This window comes from Pantherophis guttatus, chromosome 10 (assembly GCF_059756535.1).
Source record: "Pantherophis guttatus breed Tessera chromosome 10, ASM5975653v1, whole genome shotgun sequence".
Lineage (NCBI taxonomy): Eukaryota > Metazoa > Chordata > Lepidosauria > Squamata > Colubridae > Pantherophis > Pantherophis guttatus.
This window is the reverse complement of record NC_142072.1, coordinates 28,399,224-28,426,395: the sequence shown is the minus strand read 5'-3', so window position 1 is coordinate 28,426,395 and position 27,172 is coordinate 28,399,224. Positions and strand designations below refer to the sequence as shown.

The window sequence follows — 27,172 nt, the reverse complement described above, 5'->3', positions numbered from 1 at the left end:
CCTAAATTACTCTAGGATGTGCTGGCTGGGGAATGCTGGGAGGTGAAGTCCACCCAGTTTAAAGCTGAGAAACGCTGCTCTAAGAGTAACGGCTGCAGGGCATAGCATTGGATTTGAAAAACAATTTTCAAATCACGGTTCAAAAGCTCTGAGCCTTTCTTTTTTAATACGCAGCTTCCACCGCTGTACCCAGCTAGACCAGGGGTGTCAAACTCAATTTCGGCCACATCAGGTTGTCTTTGACTTCCGGGGGCGTGGCTGGGATGGGCGTGGCCTGCTCGACATCACTCATGTCAAGGGCACCTGTGGTGGCCCGGGCAGGGCTGGGGTCATCCATTGTCTCCAACAGAGGAAGGTGAGACCAGGGAACACCAAACCCTTGTCCTCCAGAGGAGCTTTGCTGTCTGCTGGTGGCCAAGTGCTAAGGCAGGACTTCCTTTCTTCCCTTTTTTCCCCTTCCCCTTTCTTACTTTTTCCTTCCTTGCTCTCTTCCCATCTTTTCTTCTTTTTCTTTCTCTTTCCCTTTCCTGTCCCTCCTTTGATGCTCAGATGCAAAGGGGAAACATTTCTCCTTTGGGTTTTTTTTTTTTTTTTTGGTTTTCGTTTCTTTTGCTAACCGTTTGCCACTGAAACAGAGCTGGGCCCCATTTTCGGGCTGGACAAGGAGGGACTCCTGAAGCCCTCTGCCAGCCCCATTTTCAGCCTGGGCGGCCCCTTGAAGCCTTCTGCCAGCGAAAATGGAGCTGGGGGAACGCGGCCACCCAGGTTCCATTTTTGCTGGCAGAGGCCCTGGGGGCCGGTCCTTCACCGTTTCCATGGCTGCTCCGTGGGCCAGAATTAAGCACCCTGCGGGCCTTGAGTTTGACACCTCTGCGCTAGACTGTTCTTAGTGGCAGAAGGTGGAAAGCAGAAGGTTGGTCTACCAGGAAGATACTTTAGCACCACGGTGAAAGGTGCTTGCATCCCTGTCCAAAAATGCCCACAGTCACCAGTGTGTTTGGCAGAGACGGCTGCACGCAAGGTGGGCCTGGCTAAAGGGCCAATCTAGGCTATGGGCATCTAGCCCCTCCAGTGCACTAGAAAGGATTTGCTGCAGGCCGAGGTGGCAGAAGCTCTAGAAAAACGGCAAGGCCACGCGTGTACAGAGTGAAACCAGGGGGGTGGCCTGCCTGGGCAGAGACTGCAGCTTGCTGCGGCTCCTCCTCCACCCTGAAGCGACAGCCTTTCTCTTCGGATGAGTAGGCAGAGGGGGACAAACACCTTTTTACAGGTGTTATGAGTGCGAGAGCGTTTACCTGCTTGTGGGTATAAAAAAGTGAGCCAGTAAAATGGGTTATGAAATGGATCAAATTGGGGCGTGTGAGGGGTGAAAGCAAGGCCGGCTGCACAGGCACAAAACAGCAGTGAGGCGAACAGTTGGGCATAAACTCCCCCCTCTTATGGCTTCAACTTCCTTCCCTGTCTTATTCACCTTCCCAGTGTGGGCAGCATTGTTTTCCACAAAAAGGGAAGCACATACCAAGCTTCAGGTAGTCCTCAATTTATGACCAGCCGCTTAGTGGTCAAAGCTACAACAGATCTCCCCCCCCAGTCATGTGGCCGCATTTCATGTACCTGGCAACTAAGCCTGCATTTATTGCCACGTGTTGTCTCCCGCATTCACATGATGGCAATTAAGTTGTTTTTGTTGAAAACTGGTATTGCAAAAAAAAAATAATAATAACTGGGTTACAACCGTCATGGTTTGCAAATGGTAATGGGCAGGTCCTATTAGAGTCATAAGTTGAGGACTACCGATATTCAAATGCTTTAAGTATCACTGATGCCAGGTCCCAAATTCTTGGGCCTTTGGCCTGCCTTTTTCTGCAAACCACTTGCAGCTTATTTCTGGATTTGACCTTGTGTGGCCTAACAAAATTATTTTCTTAATATGGTTGGAGAAAAATTCTAGAAGAAACAAAACCCTTTTCTGTCTTTTGCCCAGAAGCCAAATCGAGTTTTAATTTCTGGAGCCCCACTGATCATTTACAGCCAGGGGTGCCCAGGTCTGGCAACTGGGTTTACAGAACAAACCATGGCACCACCAGTTCACCTGAAAAGGGAGCACTGTATTTCGAGGCAAACATGACAATGTTTCATGACAGGCCTGACTGGTCTGCTCCTCTGAGGGAGCTCTTCTTCCCTAGCCCAGATCCAAACTCCACGGAAGCCGCAGAGGAGGAAAAGCAAGGCCTCCCCTGTCAGCCGAACGGGAGGCTGCTGTGGCCATTTGGGGGAAGCAGCTCGCTGCAGAGGGAAGAGCAGTCTCATTCTGCCGGGTTTGACAAGAAGCAGCTTTTGTCACCTTCACCAGTCAGTGAACGGAAGCAACTGCCTCTTTCTCCTGCAACACAGACAGACCTCGATCACGTTGGGAGAGAAGGAATCCCAGGGCCCCGTCACTGCTGGAAGCGGTGCTCCTTCCCCATTGGACGGAGGTCCGGAGGCCCAGCCTGTTCATGATTTCTTGGGTCAAGTGCAGCTGCACGAAGATCACTGATGGAAGCACAGAGGAAGAGAGATGGGCAGGAAATGGGCCGGGTGGGGTGGGGTACAGGAGAGTGGCAGGCTGGGGCTCTAGCGGATGCTGCCCCCTTTCAGAGATTTGCACGTCAGGTTCCCCAGAGCAGTCATGAGATTCTTCCCCTTCCATTGGGCCACAAAGTTCTCAGAAATCTGGAGGTCGGCCTGGGGAGAAAAAGAGAAGATAGCGCCAGGCTCAACATCAGAGACTGACTATTCCTAAGCATGTTTGCTTAAAAGGTCCAGAGCTGCCAGGGGTTCTTCTATCTGGGTCGCCCCAAAGGTGCTTTTTCAGGAGGCAACTGGACTTCCTTGTTTTTTCTTTTGCACTTCTCATCCAAGAAGCTTCTTCAGCTCTGACAGGACAGTGGGGAATGGAAGGATTTATATTCCTTGCAGACACCTGGTCATTTACATCCTTTTAATGTCGTTGAAGCACTTGGAGGAATATAAATCCTTCCATTCCCCACTGTCCTGTCAGAGCTGAAGGAGGTTCTTGGATGAGAAGCAAAACGTCTTCAAAAGAAAAAAACAAGGAAGTCCAGTTGCCTCCTGAAAAAGCACCTTTGGGATCACCATGACCTGGGTGACAAGAGAATTTCTACAGACTTCTAGCTGGGTCTTTTACCAAGTCAGTGGGCTCTGGAATAAAAAATCCAACAGAACAGAGGTCCCTAGGCAACACACACACTTCAAGGTATTGCGCTTCAAGGTATTGGTTACCACCTTTAGAGCGCTCCATGGTTTAGGACCATCTCGGATACTTACGAGACCGCCTTCTGCCACCGGTAGCCTCTCACCGGCCAGTACGCTCCCACAGAGAGGGGCTTCTCAGGGTGCTGTCGGTCAAACAGGGTTGACTGGCGGCCCCCAGGGGGAGAGCCTTCTCTGTGGGGGCACCTGCCCTTTGGAACGAGCCCCCCCCCCGGAGATACGGAGGATCCCGGATTTACGCACTTTCCGCCATGCCCTCAAGACTTTTTTATTCCAACAAGCGGGGCTGGCCTAACTCTTTTTAATTGCTTAATTTTAATTTTAATTTGCTTTTAAAAAAGGGGTGTTTGAATTAGTATGGCCCAAATTTGTTTAATACGTTTTAAATTGTTTTTAAATTTTATATTATATGTGTTTTATCTTTGGCTGTTCACCACCCTGAGTCCTTCAGGAGAAGGGCGGTATATAAATCCAAGTAAACCTAAACCTAAACACACACAAACACTCACAGGCTAGTACTCACTGCTCTCTACTCCACTCTTTCCCATTGCTACTACGCCTCCTGCTCCTGCTGGGTCCTCCTGCAGGAGAACAGTCTCCTTCTATCTTCTTTAGGCTGCTTATTTTCAGAGGAACTCTCCCCACGACACCTGGCTGCCCTTGCTCAGCTTTTGTAGCCACCCACTGTGCTGGGGAGGGAGAGGCCTGAAGAGGACCGGGCAAGAGCAGCACAGGGGCCGGCCATCGTGTAGGCAGCCTGTCCTCGCAAAAGCACCAAGTTGCAACATGTGGGTGGTGTACTGATTGGTTAGGATGGGAGGATTAATCTCAAGGTCCCCCTCGGCCCTCAAAGCCCACGGAGGGATGGGGGCGAGTGGGCCTGTCTTGGTCCACCTTTTGGGGAAAATCAACTGCAGAAACGCGCCGAAGAATTCCAGACGATCTTGGGGAAGGCAGGAAAGAGCCATTTAAGGAGGGGCCTGGAGAAGCGACTACGTCCAGAGATTTAAGCAGCTGTGAGAAAGTAACTCAAAATAACTTTGTTTAGTGTCTGTCTGACCTTCTTCCAAATATTCATCCGTTGTGGACTAAAATTGTTTTGCGCTTGTTGCCTTGGCAGTGGAGCAGGCATAACTTCATCAAGGTCATCTTCCTTCTCTTCTACAATTACATTAAGGCTGCATATTGATGGCAGCTGCTGGAAGGACTCCAGAGGCCACATTAAGCCAGAGAGGCCTTCTAAGTTGGTGTGATGTATGCAGCTATTCTGATTTGCAATGAATAGATTCACTTTTATAAATTTCCCTAAATAAAGAACCAGCAAAACAGATTATGACCTAGCATGGTATGAATATATATAGAATCACGTAAGGACTGGAAGGGATCCTGGAGGTCTTCTAGTCGAAACCCCTGCTCAAGGCAGACACCTTCTTCTATCCCAGACAAATGAACAGTCCAATCTTTTCTTGAAGATCTCCAGCGATGGAGCACCCACAATTCCAGGAGGCAAGCTTTTCCACTGATTAATTGTTCTCAGGTCAGGAATTTTCTCCTGAGTTGCAGGTTGGATCTCCCTCTGACCAGTTTCCACTCATTGCTTCCTGTCCTGCCTTCAGGTGCCTTGGAGAATAAGTCGCCCCCCTCTTCTCTCTGACTGTCCTCAAGAACTGGAAGATAGTTATCTTATCACCCCTAGTCCTTCTCTTCATTAGGCTAGACACACCTAGTTCCCTTAACCGTTTATTGTACAGCTTAGCTTTCAGCCCATTCATCATCTTTGTTGCTCTTCTCTGCACTTTCCAGGGTCTCAACATCTTTATTATATTGTTGGGACCAAACCCGCTGGCTCATACGTAAGTGATTGTCCACTAGGACTCCTAGATCCCTCTCACAGTTACTATTGTTACCTCCAATATTTAACCTAATTATTTCTTCAATCTGCTATTGAACATATATCAAGAATGGATCAAGACATCCAACCTCACTGTCCTTTTTCCAGAGCCACAAATAATGCCATTAAATATTTCCAGCGTCTCCCGTCTCTTACACTTCCCTTCTCCTCCATGAAGAGAGCAAAGAATTAATGGGCCACATAAAATGCTGAGATTCCCCAAAGATGGGATTCGGCATCACTTAAAATCAGACATCTGCAGGCTGTTCTTCCATAGGAAATGGATTAGCACCAATTTGCCATAGGCAGCCCCCTGCAGAAGTCCAAGCTCTTCCAACTGCTCCCAAGCCCTCCTGCAAAAGCTGCTCCAGCCACCCTTAGGGTGCGCAGAACACCTGGGCAAGGGGGGTTGTTTGAGTTGCTGACCCCCAAGTTGGATGCTGCTTAGGACTCTGGGCACACCTGCACCAAGACGGAGCTTCTCCACTTACCTGCAACTTCTCAAATACTTTCTTCTTGGGCTTCAGCTCATCATCCGGTTGGCCATTCTCAAAGCCTTCTACAAACACTCGTTCTCCAGGACAGGAGCCTGCTGGGGGGTCCAAGGGTTCTACTTGGCAGGGATCTCCAGAACTGAGAAGGTGATGGAGAAAGAAAGCACCATAGGAGAACTTGAGCACCACGTGCAAGATGCTTCAGGGAAGAGGCGCCACCTAAACCGCAGCTCTTCCACCCTCCCCCACTTCTTCCTTTGCCAACCTGAAAGCGCAGAGCAGCATGGCCTGGGACTCCACTCCCCGCATCTTCTGGGGCTTCATATTGCACACCAGGACCACCAGCCTGTCCTGCAGCTCTTCCTTGGGCACAAAAGCCACCAGACCACTGACCACTGTTCGAGGTTCGGCCTCTCCCAGGTCAATTTTCTCCACGTACAGAGCATCGGCATCGGGATGCTGTAGGCATCAGACGGGAACATCAGGGACCAGCCAAGGGGCTTTAAGCAAGGGCCCCTAGTGGGACAGACATAACTCTTAACAGCACCCACAAAGGGGGGCACTAAAAGCACCTCACCTTTTCCACACTGAGCACTTTGCCAACCCGGAGATCCACTCGGGACGGGACGACTTCCTCGGAGTCAGAGTTCTTTGTGCAGCCTTTCATAGCAGATTCTGCAAGTAAATAGCAGACAAAAGAGAGAGATTCTAATACTTCATGTGATTTTGATTCTATGCCTCTGTTTATACAGCCAAGGATTGTATTAACTTTTTTGGCTGCTGCTGCCCATGGCTGGCTCATGCTTAAGGGATCGTCCACTAGGACTCCAAGATCCCTCTCACAGTTACTGTTTTTGAGCCAGGTTTCACCTAATCTATACTTATACCTTTGGTTTTTCCTGCCTAGGTATAAAACCTTGCTTTTCTCCCGATTAAATTTCATTTTGTTGGAAAGGGCCCATTGTTCAAGTTTGTCAAGATCTTTTTGGATCCTGAGCCTATCATCTAGGAGGTTGGCTATTCCTGCCAGCTTAGTATCATCTGCAAATTTGATGAGTTTCCCTTCTCTTCATCCAAGTCATTTATTCAATTGATATTGAAGAGTACTGGGCCTAAGACAGAACCTTGTGGTATCCACTGCTTACTTCCCTCCATGCAGATTAAGGACTACTCGTTGAGTATGATTTGTCAGCCAGTTACAAATCTATCTGGTGGTGATGCTGTCTATCCCACACTTTTCTAGTTTACCAAGTTGTCCAATTCTAGTTGATTCAAGAATTTAAAGATTTGGTGCAAAATAATGATTGAAATGAATCATTTTCTAAATGACAACGTTTCACAGTCTTCGCAAACGTCTTAATCTCTCCCACAAAACTTGGGTTAATAGAATGCCTAAAGACTAAAGCCAGGTTTAAAGATATAATTTTTACTTCAAGTAAAAGTAGCAGGTTAAAGTAGCATGCTACTTTAATCTGTAACCCTGCTGTCTTAAGCTGGAAGATTTGTAAGAAAATTGACACATCTTACAATCTTTGGTAGAAACATTCTTTTGACCAAAAGCTTTGGAAAAAAAGGGGAGAATCCCATTGAATAATATTCTACAATGAACCCTGCTATTGGTACATTGTACATTATTCCCAACACCTGTACACTGATACAATATATAAATGGATTCAATTCCTGTTGCCACTAAGTTTATTATTGCAAAACTGTAAGCACATCTTTCTTTGGATCAGTGGAGGACACCTTTGTCTGAAAAATGAACACAATAAAAACTTCAAAAAGTCCTAAGATTAAGGATAAATGCAAATTATTTTTATTCTGAGTTGCTTTTCCTTGATATGCTTTCCTTGCTTTTGATTTTCTGACTTCAAATGAGCAATAAATAAATAAAACTATGGAATACATCTTATTATTGTTCACAGGCTGATTCCTACAAGTGCTGCATCCAAAGAGCCTCATCTCACATGCTGTACAATCCCAGCCAGCAAAGGCCAGAGATGCAAGCAAAAGCCTCGATTCAGCCAGCCGTGACCTCTCTTCCCCCGTGTCACCGGCCTGGTTGTCTAGTCCCTCCACAGTTGAGGAATGGCTCATTTAACAACCGCTCAGGGGACTGCTGGGAGCTTGTTGGAGCAGCTCTTGTGTGGCTCCAGCCGGCCACCTTTTCTCACGGAGGACTCTGCACTGCAGATGAGCTGCTCCATGCAGGCGGGGAGGGGGAGGGGCGGGGAGAGAGATAATGACACAAAGCAGAAATGGAGAATGCGAAGAAAAACAGTGAAAATGTGGGAGGTCTGGAGGTGGCTCTAAGCCCCAACCGCAGCTTGTATCTTGCCCACTAGGCACATGGCAGGCCAGCTCCTATTCCCGTGGCCCTTACTTGCTGTGGAGGGATCAGGATACGCGCAGCTGGCAAGTTTCTTCATTTGTGAGCTGCTGAACTTCTCTCTGATAGGATCCAGGAGCTTATTCAAGGCCACCTCTATGGAGTTCTTCAAGTCTCCTGGATGGACAACCTGATCACAAGATCAAAGCAGCAGAAGAGATTAATCTTTCTTGGACACCATCTCTCAGCAACACCCAGATGTGTGCTGCCACTGCTGATCCTCAGTAGGGCTGCCTGCGTCAGGACTCCCTGCACTCAGTTACTCAAGCCCCAGTCATCTCATCTGGACTGCTCCAATGGGCTCTACGCGGGGCAACCCTTGAAGTCCATTGGGAAGCTTCAGCCAGTGCAAAGGGCGACAGTGAGCACAGTCTTTGGGGTCCCTAGGAAGGCCATCTCACAGCTCTGCTCCATGAACCGCCAGCGTTGTCCGAAGACACTTTCGTGGTCATGTGGCCAGCATGATTAGACGCCGAGGCTCACAGAACACTCTAATCTCACTTCCCTGCTTTTGAACTGCTATTGGGCAGGAGCTGAGGCAAGAAATGGAAGCTCACCCCATCACATAGCACACAGGTTTCGAACCCGGGTTGACAGCTTAATGATAATAATATAGAGAAGATTTTAAAAAGTAGAGTATTTGTTCCACAGAAAAGTATTTGTCTGATGCAGTAATAATAGCAATAGCACTTATATACTGCTTTACAGTGCTTTTACAGCCCTCTCTAAGCAGTTTACAGAGTCAGCCTATTGCCCCCGACAATCTGGGTCCTTATTTTACCGACCTTGGAAGAACGGAAGGCTGAGTCAACCTTGAGCCTGGTGAGATTTGAACTGCCAAATTGCTGGCAGCTGGTAGTCAGCAGAAGTAGCTTGCAGGACTGCACTCTAACCACTGCACCACCACGGCTCATCATACTACTACTACTTTGGAATTCTGGCTTGCTGGGACTGAGTAAACCAGGTAGGGAACCCTCCTTGGCTGTTCTTCAGATACTAAACTCCCTGCACTCAAAAAGGAGCTCACTGCAGAATGTTCAGGACTCTGATGGTTAGTTAATAGTTTCACTATTTCACTATAGTCCTCAACCATGATTGAAGCTGGAATTTTACAGACTTTTTTTGTGGCGATCATAAGCAAACCACAGCTGTAGTTAAGCAGTTTCCAGTTTTGGGAAACTGTTTTCCAAAAATGGGCATTTTTGCAGGAAACTGGGAGTAACCATTGAAAACTGACAAAGCCCACCAAAAATCAGTGTCTTATGACCATGAGACACCGCAAGTGGTCATAAATGCAAGCCAGTTAGGAAAAACCTAAAATGCAATCACATGATTTCAGGCTTGTCTGAACTTTGAAATCTGGCTGTAAATAGCTCTGGGGAGATCCGTTGCAATTGTTGCTATGTGACCAGTTATTAAGCGAGGATTATCTTATAAAAACTGGATACAATGGAGTCTGTGTGCAGCAGTCCAAATTTTTTTGCTGCAAATTTACATTGTTTCCATAATGTCATTTATGTGGTGATGTTATCACACGAAGTTCATAAATCTGCAAGAACCCCAATTTTAACTCAACAGATATCCTTGATTAGTGGACACTTCACTCCACTGAACTGTTTTTTGTGTCCAAAAACAGATTCTAGAGTTTCAATCTTTCTCCCACCTTTTGTAATAGGAAATTGGAAAATGAAGGGGACAGAGTGATTTACAACTGAATAAACCGGATTCATCCTGATTTATTTAGAGAGATATTGAGCAATATGCACAATTTACCTGCTTATTTCCAGTATGGTAGAATTCTAAAGCATTTCAATTTATTACATGCAAACTGGCCCTATGTTGTTCTGATGAAAATTATAAGAAAACATCTGGGTTTGTATTAATCTGACTTGCATATATTCTTGGTATATAAAGGAGATGAAATATAATTTTAAGTCATCCATCTCTGTAACTCGGGGTCCAGCTCTACTAAGTATGCAGAACGACAGAAAGTTCTTCTCCAAACATCTGAGAGTAAAGTACAGCTTGGAAATTACACAAATTTTCCGCCTGAACGCAGGAGAGGAAACTGGGGTTTGCAAAACCAAAGCAAGCAGCTCCAGCCCTTCTGACCCTGGAGCCGTTCCACATATTACCTGCTCAGCAAAGTCCTTCTCGAGATCCCCATAGCTTGTGTAAGTTTTATTGCCTCCCCACTTCTCATCTCTAAGGATCACAAACTCTACAAAAAAAGTGAAGATGTCTGTTAAACAACAGCACAGCCACACACATAAACCCACATTTAGTATCCAGCATCCTCAAATATTCTTTTGGGTAGGATGATGCTGAGCATCACAACAGCCTACAAAGATCTCACTTGATGCCCACCTGACTCTGTACCCCACCTGACTCCAGACCAAACAGGTTCTTCACCCAGGTCCAAAGGATGCAAAGTTCATTTCAGAGCTCTGGGAGCTAGGCCAAACTTCACCTGGAGGACTGGGACCAATCCAGGCTGCTCACTTGATGAAGATCAAAATTATAAAAGGAACCAAGACAGTGGAATGGAAAATGATTTCGGTGGGGGAGGAGGGAAGAACCTGTTCGGCCTGGTCAGAGGAGCTACGATTAGCCTGTAACAGCACTTCCTGAAGCACTAGAAGAGCAAGAAGACTCACCTTTGGTGCTCTCCGAGTTGGTTTTCTTGCAGATGTTTCATTACCCAAACTAGGTAACTTCATCAGCACTGATGATGTTACCTAGTTCAGTCATGAATTCTGCAAGAAAACAAGCAAGCTCAGGGAGCCCCAAGGACCCCCCTGTTCAGTGAACAACAAATATTCTCTCCTATTGGCACTTCATTTCTGTTATTCCCACAGCAAGAACTATACTAAGAGCCCAAATTACAAGAAGGTAGATTTTGACTGAATTAGCGACATGGCAGATGGACTCTCCTACAGATTTCTTTTGCCACTGTAAAGAACACCTCCACCCCCACGGCTTCAGGATCCCGGAATGCTGCCAGGCACATCCGTCCGTTTTCACACTGCTTAGGATTCCTATTTCAGCTAGTAGAAAGGCATGAATTGGGTAGGAGGAAAACAGCCTCTGAGCCCCCTTTCTCCTTCTACTTCACCTACCTACCAAGGCCAGTGCTGACCCTCTTGCCTTTGGCCACTTGGGATCCTCACCTGATCTGAGGGGGAAGAGCACATGCTTGATGAAGGACAAGACCCCATTGTTCTCCACATTCCCTGGCTCGCAAAAAGCCTTCTTAAGCTTCTTTTTCACATCCTCTTTTCGATCCAAGAGATCAATCTTAGACTCCTAAAAAAGGAAGAAAAAGAGAAGATGGTCAGATATTACTCTTTAGGCACAATTTGAAGGTTTTTTTTTAAATAAAGAGGAACCATGATAGGGTTTCAATAGGGTGCATTTACATTAATGAATTATAGTGTTGTTCCCCAACCTTGGCAACTTTAAGATGGATGGACTTCAACTCCCAGATTTCCCCAACCATCACGAATGCATTCCCCAGCGTGAAGGCATGCTGGCTGGGGAATTCTGGGTCTACCCATTTTAAAATTCCCAAGAATCAGAAACCCTGGATTGGAGTGTTTAATATCTACTCCTTGATATTCATCGAATCCTTGAATATCACTCCCAACCTTTTCTTTTTGGTTAAAGTTTCACTGAGCGTGTGAATAATCGGCTAGAATCCCAAGCATCTACCTGCCAGGTTGTGCTACAGGTCTATTCCTGCCACAGGGCAGAGTTTTTGTGCCACATTTTGCGTACAATTGTATCTGATGGTGGCATTTTGTGCCACCATCAGATACAATGGGTTTAAAAAGTAGCCATTGAACCAGGTGGATTCCACTGCTACCTACCGTAAGAATTCATCAAATGTATTCATGTCAACAGGCTAACTTTTCTTTGCCCTGGAAAATTGAGGCTGTTCATTTGAGATTAGTAAAATCATTTCATTGTTTTGTTGAAACATGGTTTTGGACACTGGCTTCTTCTTCATTTTTTCAAGTGTTCTATTTTTCTATTTTTTTCCTCATTTTGTTTCAATATACTTATCTAACTTGATTAATATCAACTTATTATCTAACTTATCTAGCTTGATTAATAATTACCTGTTCTATGAGCACAACTCAAACCCCTGAAAGGGCCGCCCCAGCGGAGCTCTCTCTCACCCACAGGCATGGGTGTTGGGACCCACCTCTTCCGAAGAGCTCATTTTGCTGCCCGTCAATCCAGGTACCATGGGGTTCATCAGGTGGATGCGTTTCGTGTAGCCCAGGGATGGGAGGTACTATAGCAGAGAGAAAAACACACGTACACCTGTCACAAACAAAGAATTCAGGAGGCTGAGAGGAAGAGATGTGGCTTAGTGGATGAAGAGACACAAGCGATTCCTCCAAGAAAGGGGGTTGAAGTGCCGTCACAGGCCAACCAACCAGAACCACTTGTGGATCGGATTTCTTCCCCTGAACAGACGGATTGTCCCTTTCCTCTCCCTAGAGACTCCCTCCCCTTCAGCCAGTGGTTCCACCACCCCGGAGAGAAATTGCCAAAAGGATGCCCCTTCCTGACTGAAACCTGGCACCTGTTGTGGGCCACGTTCAGTCTCTCACTGGGCAGGGAGAGTATCCCAGGAGTTGTGCTGATCCCTTGCTGGAGGCAAGAGCTCCTGGAAAATATCTTGGTCCAGCCATGGGACACCAGGTTACAACCAAAGGCAACAGAATTTTGGCTAGCATATCTGAAAAGGGGCACGCCTCTGCTTTCACCTTTTCTGCAAAAGTGAAAATTTTTCTCTGATCCACTCCTCCAAACTGTGCATCAACTTTCAGATACTCTTCATCCAGTGCCTGCAGCAAGAGCAAGAAAAAAGGACTCCTTAGAACCTACTGATTTTAACAGAGTGCTCCCCATTTTTTTCCTCAGAAGATATTATGTGCAAGGGCCATAACTGAGAGGCAATGAGTTCCAGAAGCAAACTGGGAAGGAACAAGTTTCTTTGTTCAACCACAATTAATGTCCTAGTTTTTATGCAGCCTGCTGTTTTCAGTCTGTGGAACATTTGCAAATGAAACTCAGCTTGGAAATTAATTTGCAAATATACTTCAAAAAGGTGTGTTGCTCCTCAAATATTGAGATTGGGGAAGTCCAAGGCTGAATCACTTCTAACAGATGTAAAACAAGAGCATTTCTGCTCCTCATATTGCTCCACACGTACTGGGCCCTGCACACCTACTATAAACTCAGATTGTGTTTTCTAAAAAGATAAACAGTTGGCTAACATATGGGTGTCTCTCTACCTGCAGCCCAGGGTAGAGAAGACCACTGAGGAGAGGATGTTCCACTTGTTTCACCACTTCTGCGCCAGCTTTCTTGGCATCATGCTGGGTGACCACAGAGGACAGTCGATAGACATCCAGAGTGTATTCCCTAGGCAGACAGAAGGTAAGCCATAAGTGTGATAAAATGTTCTTCCTTTGCCAAAGATGCAAATGGTCTCGGGACTGCATAGGATACACAGACCTTTATCAAATGGGCAGCTGATCCTTACATTTATCGGCATGCAGGTAGTCCTCAACTTACGACCACAACCGAGCCCAGAATTGCCACTATTAAGCAAGGTGGTGGTTAAGAGTAATTTTACCACCTTTTTGGCCATGGCTGTTTAGCGAATCACTGCAGATGATAAGTGAATCAAATGGTCATTAAATGAATCTGGCTTCCCCCATTGAAGTCACCTGGGGAGGTTGCCAATGGTGATCACATGATCCTGGGATGCTGCAACCGTCGGAAATACATGCTGGTTGCCAAGTGGCTGAGTTTTGGTCAGGTGACTATGGGGGAATGCTGCAACAATCATAAGTGCAAGGACCATTGTAAGTCACCTTTTCAATGTTGTTGTAACTTCAAATGGCCACTAAATGAATGGCTGTAAGTCGAGGATACCTGAATTTAATTCTTCCAACAAGCAAAGGCACCAACAAGGATGCTCCTGTGCACCTATTTGTTCCCTCTTCCCTCTTGAAGAATTAGCAGAACGTTGGGGGGGGGGGGGGGAAATGAGAATATTTAACATCAATGTAAAAATAGACCGTCACATAATCAACCTGTTTGTAGATCAATAAAATGTTACAATAAATGTAGATCAAAAAATTATCTCATCTCACTGACAAATATGGATAAATCATACACTATATTATTTTATCCTGATAAAAATCACATAGTTTTATAAAGTTATTGAATTTATCAGTGCAGATGGACTGAAATATGTAGCAATACTACAAAGACTGGACTTTTTAAATAAATTGCAATTATAGTTCAGCATTCATACTAGGCAAATAATTGTTTATTTATATAAAATTATAAAATTCACGATCAAAAAGGTTATACAATATGAACAAAAGCATTAAGAAAAGTTTAGGCATAAATTTGAAACATTTTTATTGTTTCAATTGAGAGTTTACATTATTGGAAACTTAAATACTTGTCAGTCAATGCAAATTAAATTAGCAGTTGACTTTTTGTTTAGAGCAACAGCAATCCTCCTTAGAAGTAAGAAACATACACATTAACTGCATTTATTTATATCCCACCTCTGCACCTCTTAACCCTCATAATTCCTTCAGACAGTCACTCATGTTACCTCAGTTTGACTACTGCAATGAAAAGTATGTGGGGCTGATCTTGAAGACTATTCAGAAGCCTCAACGGGTCCAATATTAATTAATTAATTTTATATAGCTGCCATCTTAGACTTTTGACTTTGGACAGTATACAAAATTAAAAGAACAAGAAAAAACAATCTAATAATTTTAAAAATTAATATATCATTAAAACAGAACTGTAATAACAAAAAGAGAATATAGTAACAAGAACAAAAAAACCACTGGGGTGCCATAAGCAGTAGTGGGCATGCCCAAGTAACCGCTCTGCTTCACCAACTGCATAGGTTACCAGTTTCTTCTGGGTGACATCCAAGATGCCAGTTGTCCCCTAAACAGCGGCACCGGGGCTTCTGCCCTGAGGGACCCCACCTGTTTCCCATTGTATCAGCCCAGCCAGTTGGTCCAACAGGGCTACCACATCTGGATTCCATCAATTAAACAATATCATCTGTGGGAACCTGAAATGCACCTTCCCTGTAGAAGCACCTGCCCTCTAGAGTTTCCCCTCAACTGGATGGCCCCGCCCTTCACCCAGGGCCTTGGCGAGGGGGGAGGAGACTCTCCCCAATCCATGCCACCTGTCTGTCATGCTTGGCATCTTCCATCCACCTTTTAGGTTTTATTGATTTTTGTTATAAACAGCCCAGAGTCATTGGGAGCCAGGGGACATATAAGTATATTAAATAGTAATGTTAAAAAATCTGCCTTTGGCATCAGACTCTATCTTTCCCAGGATTTCTCCTGGCAGAAAGAGGGTGGCTTCGGCCCTCTCAACTTACTTGCTGAGCTGGAAGTTGGTCCCTCGGACGAACCGGAGCTTCTCCAGAGGCACACCGATGCTCTCCAGCATTGCCTTAATGACCCCCTCATAATACTGAGTACGCAATTCCAGAAGTTCCCACGGAGCCTTCATGTTGTCTAGGTAGGCATGGAGATCAGCGAACAGAATGGTCACCTGAGAGACAGAGTGGGTGGGGGGTCATATGGGCTGCTGTCTTTTCGGTGAGGCAATGTCCTTTCCCTGGCCTGGGCGGGGGGGGGGGGAGTCTGTGAAGTCACAAAATCCCCCTACCCTTAAAGCCAAAATGAAAAGGCAACCTGATTGGAGGAGGAGAGGGTTTGAAGAGAGCTGCACAACTCGGAGACATCCTTCTTAAACCACCCCCAAAGTAGGCAAAGACCCCACCCACTCTGGGCAGTTCTGGGGCCAGAGATGGGTTTTCACCCAATTCCCACTGTTTGCCTTGTACTAAAAAATTGAGGGAAGGCTAACCGTGTTCTTTCCTCCAAATCCCCAGACAGAAAACGGAGGGGATTCAGAGTCAAGGGCTGTTCACCTTGAAAGCCCTGCAGAGTCTACCAACCTCACACTGCAGAGTGCCACTCCCACTGCCACCAACTGGACTGAGAATCCTTAAAGGCTCAACCCTTCCCAAAACCTAAAAACATCACAATCCCATCTATTATATATAGCTGCCCAGTGATCACTATCATTACCAACTGCAGCAAATTCTACCTAAGGAATAAAAATCCTGAGAACAGGAGGTGATTTGGGATTTAATTTCCTAGAATTTAGGATTCCCATGCAGTTGTGAGTTTTGGGCCAGTTTAAACAGTTTGGTTGAAGGAAATGAGATGACTGTGCCCACGAGTCAAGAGAGATTCCTTTATCAAGGTACAGAGTATTCTTCTGCCTCTTCTTCCCTTCCCACCCTAGAGATACAGCTCGGTGTGGTTTATCTAGTGACTCAGAGTCACACATGGGGAGAGGTCCAAGAAGACACAGTAGGGCAGTGTTTCTTAATCTTGGCAGCTTTAAAGTGGGTGGACTTCATCTCCCAGAATTCCCCAGTGAGCTTTGCACATGTCTTCCTCTCCAGAGGTCTCCAATATTCCACAGGCCAATTCAGGCTATGGTGGCAGCAATCACATGACTCCCCCCAAGGATCCAAAGCAAAGGCAGAGTTGGTTCAACCTCACAACCAGCCTTGAGGAAGTCTGCGATCTTGGACATGGGCACGAAGTAGGCGATGTGAGGCTTGCCCGTCGTGGCTGTCCCCCAGTAAATCTTCAGCTCCCGCTCTTTCAGGATGGCTTTCAATTTATCCTCTCCAAGAACCTCCTGCAAACAAATAGGATTGTTTAGAATGTCTGGTGGAAGTAGAAATTTTACCAAAAGTCAAGATTAAATGTCTTGACTGCAGCAGAACTCTTCCCGAGGCCAGCCTCCACAAAACCCCAAGACTTGAACAAGAAATAACTGAAGCTGCCTGGAAGCCCAAAGGATCCGATTGTGGCTCTTCCCTGCCAGGCACAAGGAAGCAGAATGACACCTTGAGCTCATCAGAGAAATTTCTTTGTTGCTGCCAGTCTTGCCAGACTAAATGCGCTCTCTTGAGATAAGCACTTCAGGGATTTAGGAAGGTCAGGTCTCCATCGTTTCCTCCCCTTCAGGGATTCCTAGTTAGCCTTATTAACTTCACCTCCCCACTTCAGTCACAGATCCCACCATGTTCTCTGGCCCCTGCAGAGAGCAAGAAGTGAGACCTCATCACTGCAGCCATTATCTGATCAGCCCTGTAGCAGAAAAGCAGCAAAATCAGGGAAGACTGTCCACGGCATTTCTGCGTTCTGCACTCATCTTTTTTTATCACAACACAGATGCGTATTTATTTTCAAAGACATTATGTAAGAAATGCATTATTATTAGTGTGGGAGAAAATTAGAGATAAATATTATTTGAAAATACCAGCATGGTTATCAACAATGGAAGCATTAAAACATCCAAACATTATTAATATTAGAAATATTCTTAGATATAAGGCTATTTTAACAGATAAGGGGGAATTGAAAGGGAAACAAGAAATAGAAGAACAAGGGATTGAGATGGCTTGGTATACTCATGCAAATTCAAACAAGATATGAAAAAGATGCTAAATTATATGGCTTCTATTTAGAAATGACAGAACTGGATAAGAAACTCACAGGAACAGATGAACAAATAATTAAAATAATATATAACTATCTACTTAGTATTGAATTAGAAGAACAGGTAAATGATAGCTTGGGCAAAAAAATTCAGATATTCAATTGAGCTAGATAAATGGCAGCAACTATGGGAAAAGAATTATAAATTAAATGTCCACAGCATATAAGGAGAATCAATATAAAATGTTTTATAGATGGCATATGCCACCTGAAAAATTGGCAAAAAATGTTTAAAGATAAATCTGCAAAATGTTGGAAATGTCATCAGATACCAGGATCATATTATCATACGTGGTGGACATGTCAAGAAGTGAGAAATTATTGGATGAAAATCAAAACATGGTTGGAAGAAATGATACAACAACATATAGATTTAAAACCTGAACTGTTCCTATTGGGTATCTTACCAGAGAAACTTAGTAAGGAAAATATATATTTGATTGTACATGTTGTAACTGCAGTGAGGATAGTATTTGCGCAAAGATGGAAAGCAGAAAAAATCCCCATGGAGGGGGAAATCATTAAGAAAATATTGGATTGTGCAGAAATGAATAGATTGACTTTGACATTTAAAGAAAGAGAGGAATCAGGATATTTTAAGATACGGGGGCAATTTTATTATTAGTTGGAGAATATATAGAGTAATAGTGCAAAGAAAGATGGGAGAAATGGCATAATAAATGAAATGATAAATATTAAGATATGTGAAGTAATTGAGGGGTAGGGAGGAGACACAAAAGATGTACTCAGATGATACACTGATTGATTGATTATGTATTCTATGTTTGTTTGTTCATAAAAATAAAAAAAGTTTTTAAAAAAGAAATCGAATGAAGGAAGAACGACTTCTTCTTCGCTCGAGGCCCGTCCTTGCTCAGGGCCGGCAGCCTCCCAGTTTCAGGGCCGATTTCTTCCTGGCCCTTCCTGAGCTCCTCGCCCCCCCCCCACACCCACAGCCGAGGACCTGCAGATTCCGGGTGATGAGGTGAAGCTTCTCCTGGGCTGCCAGCTCATCCCCCATCGTGGCTCCCGACAGCTGCTGACTCACGCGGCGGCCTCCGAGCCTGAAACCAACCGAACGGCCCTGAGTGCCCGGAAGGGACCGGAAGGGCAGCCCCTCTCCGCAGCGCCCCTTCTCCAGCGGGGAGATCAGAAGGGAAGCAGGCGGGGATCCCGGGCCCACTCAGCGACCCACAGCCCCGCCCGCCCGCCCGCCCGCCAGGCAACTCTCGCCGGCGAGGCGCCTCCGGGGAGACCCCGCCGCAGTCCCCGGGCGCCTTCGGGGGAAGCCGAGGGGCCGACGGGGAAGGCAGCGCACCTGGCGCGGGCGGCCTGCGAGCTGCGTCCCCGCCGGGCGGCTCTCCACGCGTCACACCCGCTGCCGCTCGGCGCTCCTCCCCTCGCCCTGGCGCCTCTGCCGCGCGAGCACCGAAAGGCCGATCGAAGGGGCGGGGCCAGCGCCTCTCCGGCAAAGATGGCGGCGGGTGAGTCACCGAAGCGGCTGCTGTCGGGGGGGGGCGGAGAGGGGGGCGCGCCTGGGCCTCTCGCGCCTCTCGCCAAGAGCAGCCGGGCGGTGGGCGACGCGGCTTTCGGCCGGGAGGGCTTCGCGGTGGCTCGCTGAGGGGGTCGAGCCCCTTTCCTGCGCCCCCCTTGCAGGAGGGGCGGGGCCTGCCTTGGGAGGGGCTTCCGGGGCTTTTGGGGATGGCCGGAGGGGGGCGTCGCGAAAGGCGCGGGGGCGGGGCGTAGTAACCATAGTGACACGGGAGGCCGGAAGAGAAAGCGGAAGGAAGGGGCGGGGCGAGGGGGGCTGCGGCGGGTTCTTCTGATTTGGGGCCCGACCGTCTCCAGGGAAGGGAAGGGAGGGGGAGGGAGGGGAGGGGGGGAGGGAGGGGGCTGGAATGAGGAGGCCTTTCCGTGGCGTTTTAAATCCGTTCCGTATTGATGGGGATGGGGGGCATCATCTGGGGGTTAAAAAATATTTAAATGAGGATATTTATCAACAAACTCAGGAAAAAAATCGTTTATTCGAGCATTACTGAACCTGCATTTTAAATATCAAACAAAATGCATTTTTCAAGATTTTTTTTTACAGAGCTTTAGGTTCTTGGTAGGAAGAGATGTGGAGATTGTTGGTCTGGATCCCCCATGAGCAAAGAGGTCAGGTTCTCCTTAAGGTGGAACTATCCTCCGCCTCTATATATTCACCTCACCTCGGGTTTTTTAACAGATGTCTTTACTTTTAAAAGTTTATGCCACATTTTCCTAATCAGGTAATAAAAAGGAAAGTCATAAAGATACTAACTTTAAAAAGATCAGTAAAATGTAAATTGTCTCAGTGGTGAATGGACAGAAAGTAATCAATCAATCTGTATGTATGTATATTACATATGTACATGTGTATATGCATAAATGTGTGTGTATATATATGTATGTATGTATGTATATTGATTTCCAAAGATTAAATAGGAATTCATTCAGCAAAATTTGAATTTCTGGTGTCACAAATGTCTCTGGCATATGCCCTGGTCATTGCTAGAAGATGGTGGCAGTATTTTTGAAAGTATACCAGAAGGAAATGGCTATGATGTAGACAGCATCCCAGGAACCTACAATGGTGATCAGGGTCACCTGCTTTTTGGCTTACAGAGGTGTTAACTACGTCTACTATGGCTGCCATTTTATTATTAGCTAGCCACCCAATGACAATTCACAATATCTTAACTTTCCAAGTAGACCCTGGAAAGGTATTGTTTTGTTAGAAGTGTAACTTACTTGGCGTAAACAGTTTATTTTATTGAATGTTGGTTTTGAAACTTTTTGATGTAAACAAGTCACTGTTGAATAGAAACTGTATCTTCCCTGTAGAGTAGCTATAACTCCCAGAAAATTAGGACTTTGATGCTGAGAATACTTTTCCTATTATTTGGATCGCATTACGAGTAGTCTTTGACTTACAACAGTTCATTTAGTGACCGTTTGAAGTTACAACAGTACTGAAAAAGGGGAGTTTTTTAGGGGACTGTAGATTAAAACATATAAAGAACAGTTGCTGGAATTGGATGTGTCTATTTTAATGAATAGAAGGACTAGGGGTGACATGATAGTGGTGTTCCAGTATCTCAAGGGTTGCCACACAGAAAGGAGTCAAGCTATTCTCCAAAGCATCTGAAGGCAAGACCAGAAGCAATGGATACAAACTGATCAAGGAGAAAACCAACCAAGAAGTAAGAAGAAATTTCCTGACTGAGAAACCAGTGGAACAAATTTGCCTCCAGAAGTTGTGAATGCTCCAACACTGGAAGTTTTTAAGAAGAGATTGGACACCACTAGTCTGAAATGGTATTGGGTTTCCTGCCTGAGCAGGGGGTTGAAATAGAAGACTTCCAAAGTCCCTTCCAACTCTGTTATTCTGTTTTGTTAACTTTTGACCATTTTTCACATAATCGTTGCAGCATCCCCATGCTCACCTGATCAAAATTCAGCTGCTTGGCAATGGACTCACAGTTATGATGGCTGCAGTGTCATAGGGTCATGTGATCACTCTTTGCAAACTTATGACAAGGAAAGTCAATGGGGAAGCCAGATTCATTTAACAACTGTCATAGACCAGTACCACAAACAAAAGCATTAAAAATACTAAAAACAAAAATAAGAGGCAGACAGGATAATGTATTGCAGTTGGTGGTGGGTTATCAATGGGCAGTTAAAGTTTGCCTCATTTTACATACAACAGAGCAAAATTTGATCACATTCAAAGAAACTACTTTGTACTGATACAATAGCAGTAGTTGCACATAAAAAAACATGAATATTTCCTGGGTATTTTATTAGGTGAGGTGTTATAAATTGAATCTGTCAGTCCTTATAGAAGATGTAGTATAGCAGGATGTGAGCTATAGTTTCAATGGCCTGTTGTCCACAGGGACACACTCTCAGCTCATATGGTATTTTTTTGTATTGGCCCTCCAAAACTGCTGTGGGAAGTGTGTTGCTAAGGTTAGTGCCTTTTTTATTTGATATAATATCTTGCTGCTTTAAAAGGGGGACTTTGATTGCTCAAATAAACATTCTTAGGAAGAGCAGCCCAATCTTGTTCAATTTCCATATCTTTAATATATTGTTTAAGTGCACTGAGTGCACACTCATTATTAACCCATTATTAAAAGAACTTCCCTGGATAGAACCGTGTTACCAACTTAACAATTGAAGTGATTCACTTAACAACCGTGGCAAGAAAGGTCGTAAATTGGGGCAAAATTCACTTAATGTTGCTTAGCAACAGAAATTTTGGGCTCAATTGTCATAAGTCAAGGACTATCTGTAATTGAATATCATATCACAAATAATATAGAGGTTAATTCTAACTTTCTAACCATTTATAATGGCTATTCACACAGTGCAGTAAGCCATAATGTAGCCACAATATCTGGGTTCATGTAATTTGGTTATTTGCAAAACTAAGATTAAACATGATTAGCATACTTGTACCAATACAGAGTTTAAAATATCCATATGGTATTAAATTGTTGCTAATATCAATAAATCATATAAAAATATTTCTTCTTTCAAAAGGACTTTTCAAAAATACAAGTTTATGTTTTAAACTTCTTTATACCTTTGAATTAGTATTGACTTCTGGTGAGTTCCTGGACGTGACTGTACAGTTTTCTTAACCAGATTTTTCAGAAGTGGTTCACCATTGCCTCCTTCCTAGGGCCATGAGGAATGGCTTTCCCAAAGTCACCAGCTGGCTTTGTGGCTAAAGCAGGACTGGGACTCATTCTCCTGTTTCTAGCCTGGTGCCTTAATCACTACTCCAAACTGGCTCTCCTTTAAATGCAGCAGTGTTACACTTCTTTTAAAAAATACAGAAATTTCTGATATACTAAGGGTTAGAGTAGCAGTTTTCTTATCCTTACAACTTAATCTTGGTGCACAGTGGGCTGCTTTCTTCTGTTTTCTTAAATCTTAGTATTGTTTTAACTTCCTCTTGTATATAGACTTTCATCATCAGAATCTGAGCTGCAGGTAAAGCTTAAGGAAATCATGTACACTCCTTGCAGGGCTACCTGTTCAGGCTACCTATTGAAATGGTAAAGGAAGTCTTGTAGGAAGTCTGCAGCTCAGTGAGGTTAGCTTACTCTAATGCAGGGGTGCTTAAATTTGACCCATGGGGCTGGCTGGAAATAGCAAAGGATTGGCTCACGGTGCCTCTCCTGGCAGCATCTGTTTTGCCGGCAGGGTGCTGCTGGAGGCGTCCCTCCCGTCTCCCCTGTTGGACCGCAGAGGAGAACTACCATGCTGATCCGGCCCTCAAAGAATTCCAGTTTGACACCCCTGCTCTAGTGCAAGAATTATAAGCAATAAGCAAATGGCTTGACTTAATTTGCACGATGAAGCCTCCTTCCAAGTACGTGCAGTCTCAGAGGAAGAGGAGGAAAGCCATGCTTGAACTTTTTCAAAACTGAGATTCCAGGCAGTTAGAGACCACTTTGATTGAAACGGCTTTGGTTATAAGGTTATCCTTCCTTAGTATTTAACCTGGAGAGCGGAGGGTGGGATCCTTAAAATATAGCGGTCAGAAAAGCAGTATTGGGTCAAATTGCATTCTCTGCTTCTGTAGTCGTTTCTTAAAGTTGCTTTCTCTGTTTGCTTTAGGTTCCAGGAGCAAGAGGCATTTAGAAGAGGCGTGTGAAGAAGGCGGCGCAGGAGACATGAAAAGACAGTGCTGTATGACCTGCAGGTGCTCATCCTCTCAGGCACATTCTCTCAGCAATGGAAGAGCAGCTTCTCCAGGCTCTTTCCTGAGCAGCACTGGATGCTTGGATAATGACTTGGATGATGCCATCCTGGCTCGTTCTGATGAGGAAAAGCCAGATTCTCCCACTGGACTCTCTCGTGAAGCTGAGGATGAGCTCATAGCAGAGGATCTGGAAACCTCCCTATGTTTTGTAGCAGTTGAAGTAAATAGAAGTGAGGATGTGGAGAGTAGCCTTTTAGCTTGTCCTGAGTCTTCACAGCCTCTGAGGGCTCTGGATGAGGTTGAAAGCACAAAACCTCTTCCTCAGACCGGTTCTTCAGGCAGCTCAAGCGAGGGGGCTGTTTTCATGAATGATTTGGAAAAATACTTGAATAAGAGCTCTAAAAATCAAGCAGAGTTTGGTGCAAATTACAATGGTGTTAGGATTCCAGAAGCTGATTCAGATGTAACAGCTTCTTTGAATCCGGAAAGAGGTCTGTCTAGAAAAATAGATAATGAAGCAATAAAGACGGTGACAAATGATTTGCCAGTAGGAAGCCAACTAGTGGCTGAACATGAATCATTTGGTGCAGTGATTGAACAGTCCTCCTCAGAGAGACAGACTTTCCTAAGTTACAAGCAGCTGAGAGGCAAGAATACAAGCAACCCACTACCTGAAAAAGAATTAGATACCATTGACCAAAGAAAGGATTGTGTGGAAGTTCCTGATGTTAAAAAAACAAATAGGTCAGAATACCTCCCCCTTCCCCTTCTTCCAGTGATATGCTGTTAGATGTGCTTTCTCAAATCATGCATGCATCTTGTTTTTCCCTGCTTTGTGCAGGTTATGGATTGAGTTGATTAATCTTCAGAAAGTGGAAATGCATATGAGGACCTTGTATGTGTGACATACGATGGGCTTGTTTTCTATCCCTTTGCTTCCCACTAGATCAGTGGTTCTCAACCTTCCTAATGCCGCGACCCTTTAATACAGTTCCTCATGTTGTGGTGACCCCCAACCAGGGATGGGTTCTAAATTTTTTTACTACCGGTTCTGTGGGCGTGGCTTATTTTGTGGGCATGGTTTGGAGGTCATGTGACTGGGTGGGCATGGCTAGCTGGTCATGTGACCGGGTGGCCATGGCTATGTGTATAGGGACTACTCAGAGGGCTGAAAAAAAGTCATTTCTGACAGGTCCTCGCACTTTTGACTGGTCCTCACACTTATGACCATCCTCACATTTATGCCCGTGCAGCATTCTTAACAACCATGTCACTCATTTCACAACTGCTTCTCTTCACCATGATGACAAGATAGGGCAAAAACGTAAAATGTGAGGACAGTCGTAAGTTCGAGGACTGGTCAAAAGTGCGAGGACCAGTCAAAAATAACTTTTTCAGCCCTCTGAATAGTCCATATGCACAAAAGGACTACCCAGAGGGCTGAAAAAAGTGATTTCTGACAGGTCCTCGCACTTTTGACCGGTCTTCGCACTTATGACTGGTCATCATTTATGCCCATTGTAGCATTCTTAACAATCTGTCACTCATTTCATAACTGCTTCTCTTCACCATGGTGACAAGATAGGGCAAAAACGTAAAATGTGAGGACAGTCGTAAGTTCAAGGACTGGTCAAAAGTGCGAGGACCAGTCAGAAATAACTTTTTCAGCCCTCTGAGTAGTCCATATGCATAAAAGGATACAGCAATAGAGAGGGATGAAGGAAGAGAAGGGAAATTAGAGCAGGAGTGAGGGTAAGAGAGGGAGGAAGAGAGGAAGAGAAGGAGAAAGGAAGAGGAAGTAGGGAGGAGAAGAAGAGGGTGAGGAAGAGAAAGTAAGAAGGAAAGAAAAGAGAGAGGTGGTAGGTTTGAGGAGAAAGATTGCTGTACAATAAAAAAGATGAAAGGGAAGAAAGCCAACCCCAAACAAATATAAAGATATTAAGATAAAGAATGAATTGTTAAACTTTAAAGAATAAAAGAGAACAAATATGAATAAATAACAATAATTAGAAACACACATACAAACATACAATGTATTTTCTTTGAACAGAGTATTTGGCCAGTTCATAAATTTAAAGTGTTTAGTCATTTCAATTAAATTTACAATTTCTATATTTTCTTTTTGCCATATTTATTCCTCATCTATTTTTGTAAAAAACCAATATTACCCTTCATCCTCATCTCTAATCTTAATCAAATTCAATTTTTCCCTTCTATTCTATATTATACCCCTTCCCATTGTCATCTATTTTTATATCCATCCTCACATTGGTTAATTATGTAATATTACAGTTGTTTAATATGAATTCAACATTTTAATATAAATCAATTAGTTATATAACTACCTTTTTTGTATATTAATCAATATGAACATGAATATTCCAATTATTTCCATGCAATCCAATTTCTTACAAATCAATTAATTATATAAATAATTACCAAATAAATTCCCCCATATATTCCTCCAAACCACAACTTAACCATTTCTGCTTTCAGAAATATACAATTAATAGTATCTCAATTATTACAATTCCCTAGTTAAATAGAGCTTTTTTTCTTTTGTGTTTTAAAATCTCCTCTTTTTCCCTAAATTTCCCGTTGTTTGCACCTACCTTTTTTGGTGAGGAAAAAGAAATGTGCCTGCCTAATTTTCCAGCGTGCAAAGCCAACAGCCTGCTTTACTTTCTCTTTCGTTTTTCAGTATAGCTAGGGGGAAAAAAATCAGCACTCTTTGCAAGCAAGGAGCAGAGCCGTGAGCAAAACAGCTGAGAGCAAATCAGCTGGGGGTAGGGAGCCGATCTAAGCAAGGGCTAATTAGCCTATGCTGAAGCTCCGGGGGCCAATAAAATTATAAAAAAAACACCGAACCATTTGTTCAATTGCTGGCTCCCCCGCCCCTCGCCCACCACTATTTATTGGCAATAAATAGTGATGATGAGGGGCGGGGCAAGCCAGCAATTGAACAAAGGGTTCGGCTGCACCACTGGCTCTAGGGCGGCCCTTTGAAGCCCCGCGGCAAGAATTTGAAGTTTTTTTTCCCTCTAGCCATCGGAGGCAGCAATAGATGGGGAGTGGGCGGGGTAAGCGAACGGCCGGCGATCCAACAGAGCAGAGAGTGAGGGTGAGTGAAGGCGTGGGGGGGGCAAGAGAGGGCTTTGGCGACCCCTGTGAAATGGCCGTTGGACCCCCAAAGGGGTCGCGACCCCCAGGTTGAGAACCGCTGCACTAGATGGTAACGGGCACTAAATGTTTACGATGGAAGACAGATTCCATGTCCAGGTTGATGTCCCCTCTTTTCCTGTGTGATTTGGAAGCAGTTAACATGTTTTGGTTTTCTTTTAAATTTCATTTTCCTTATTTTCCTTTTCCCCCTACTCCCAAAGTCCCAGTTTTCCTTTTCCATGGATATAAGAATGTTTCCTGTTTGAAATATGGCACAAAATTAACAGTTGAGAGTCTTCATCTAAAAGCTTGTACTTTCTCAAAACCAACATGTAGGCTATTCAAGATAACTTGCATATGTCTGATGCTAGACAGTGTTACCTACTCATAGCACTGATTGTTATTTTTTACAAATTATGGATAGTATGAAAGCATGCTTTGTTGGCCATCTGATGTTGCTGTAGATATCTGCTTAGATCAGAGATGAGGTTTTTCTCTGTCACCAGGAATAGAAGGAGATAGCTCCATCTCTTCTAGCTAGAAAGCAGGACTTAG

The 27,172-nt window shown here is 44.6% G+C and overlaps 2 protein-coding genes across 6 annotated transcripts in view; one reads left to right on the top strand and one right to left on the bottom strand.

Moving 5' to 3' along the window:
* Positions 1 to 1,965: 1,965 nt before the first annotated feature.
* On the bottom strand, positions 1,966 to 19,188 carry YARS1 (tyrosyl-tRNA synthetase 1). Its single transcript, XM_034413221.3, has 14 exons — positions 19,031 to 19,188; positions 18,677 to 18,776; positions 16,700 to 16,846; positions 15,504 to 15,679; positions 13,360 to 13,489; positions 12,829 to 12,909; positions 12,258 to 12,350; positions 11,221 to 11,356; positions 10,186 to 10,271; positions 8,045 to 8,180; positions 6,239 to 6,336; positions 5,927 to 6,120; positions 5,659 to 5,800; positions 1,966 to 2,727 (listed from the first exon to the last, which is right to left on the bottom strand). Exons 2-14 carry the CDS (start codon positions 18,731 to 18,733, stop codon positions 2,617 to 2,619), a joined length of 1,587 nt encoding a protein of 528 aa, XP_034269112.1. The 5' UTR covers positions 18,734 to 18,776; positions 19,031 to 19,188; the 3' UTR covers positions 1,966 to 2,616.
* Positions 19,083 to 27,172, top strand: part of S100PBP (S100P binding protein) — a 23,514-nt gene continuing 15,424 nt past the window's right edge. For 2 of the 5 annotated variants that reach the window (XM_087876757.1, XM_034413224.2), the window contains exons 1-2: positions 19,083 to 19,196; positions 23,371 to 24,199. In XM_087876757.1, coding sequence (XP_087732883.1) covers positions 19,187 to 19,196; positions 23,371 to 24,199 — 839 coding nt within the window. In that variant the 5' untranslated portion in view covers positions 19,083 to 19,186. Of the gene's footprint in view, positions 19,197 to 19,612; positions 20,937 to 23,370; positions 24,200 to 27,172 lie in introns of those variants that run through there. The other 3 variants (XM_060691372.2, XM_034413222.3, XM_034413225.3) reach the window with 3 other exon arrangements.

Bases quoted from the DNA above. Each gene is read 5' to 3' on its own strand.
- YARS1 (XM_034413221.3), bottom strand. From the start codon at position 18,733: ATGGGGGATGAGCTGGCAGCCCAGGAGAAGCTTCACCTCATCACCCGG. The intron at 8,181-10,185 runs GTAATATGTGGA...TCTTGTGATCAG, and splicing joins AGAAGGACTTTGCTGAGCAG to GTTGTCCATCCAGGAGACTT. The intron at 6,121-6,238 runs GTGAGGTGCTTT...TGATGCCTACAG, and splicing joins AAGTGCTCAGTGTGGAAAAG to CATCCCGATGCCGATGCTCT.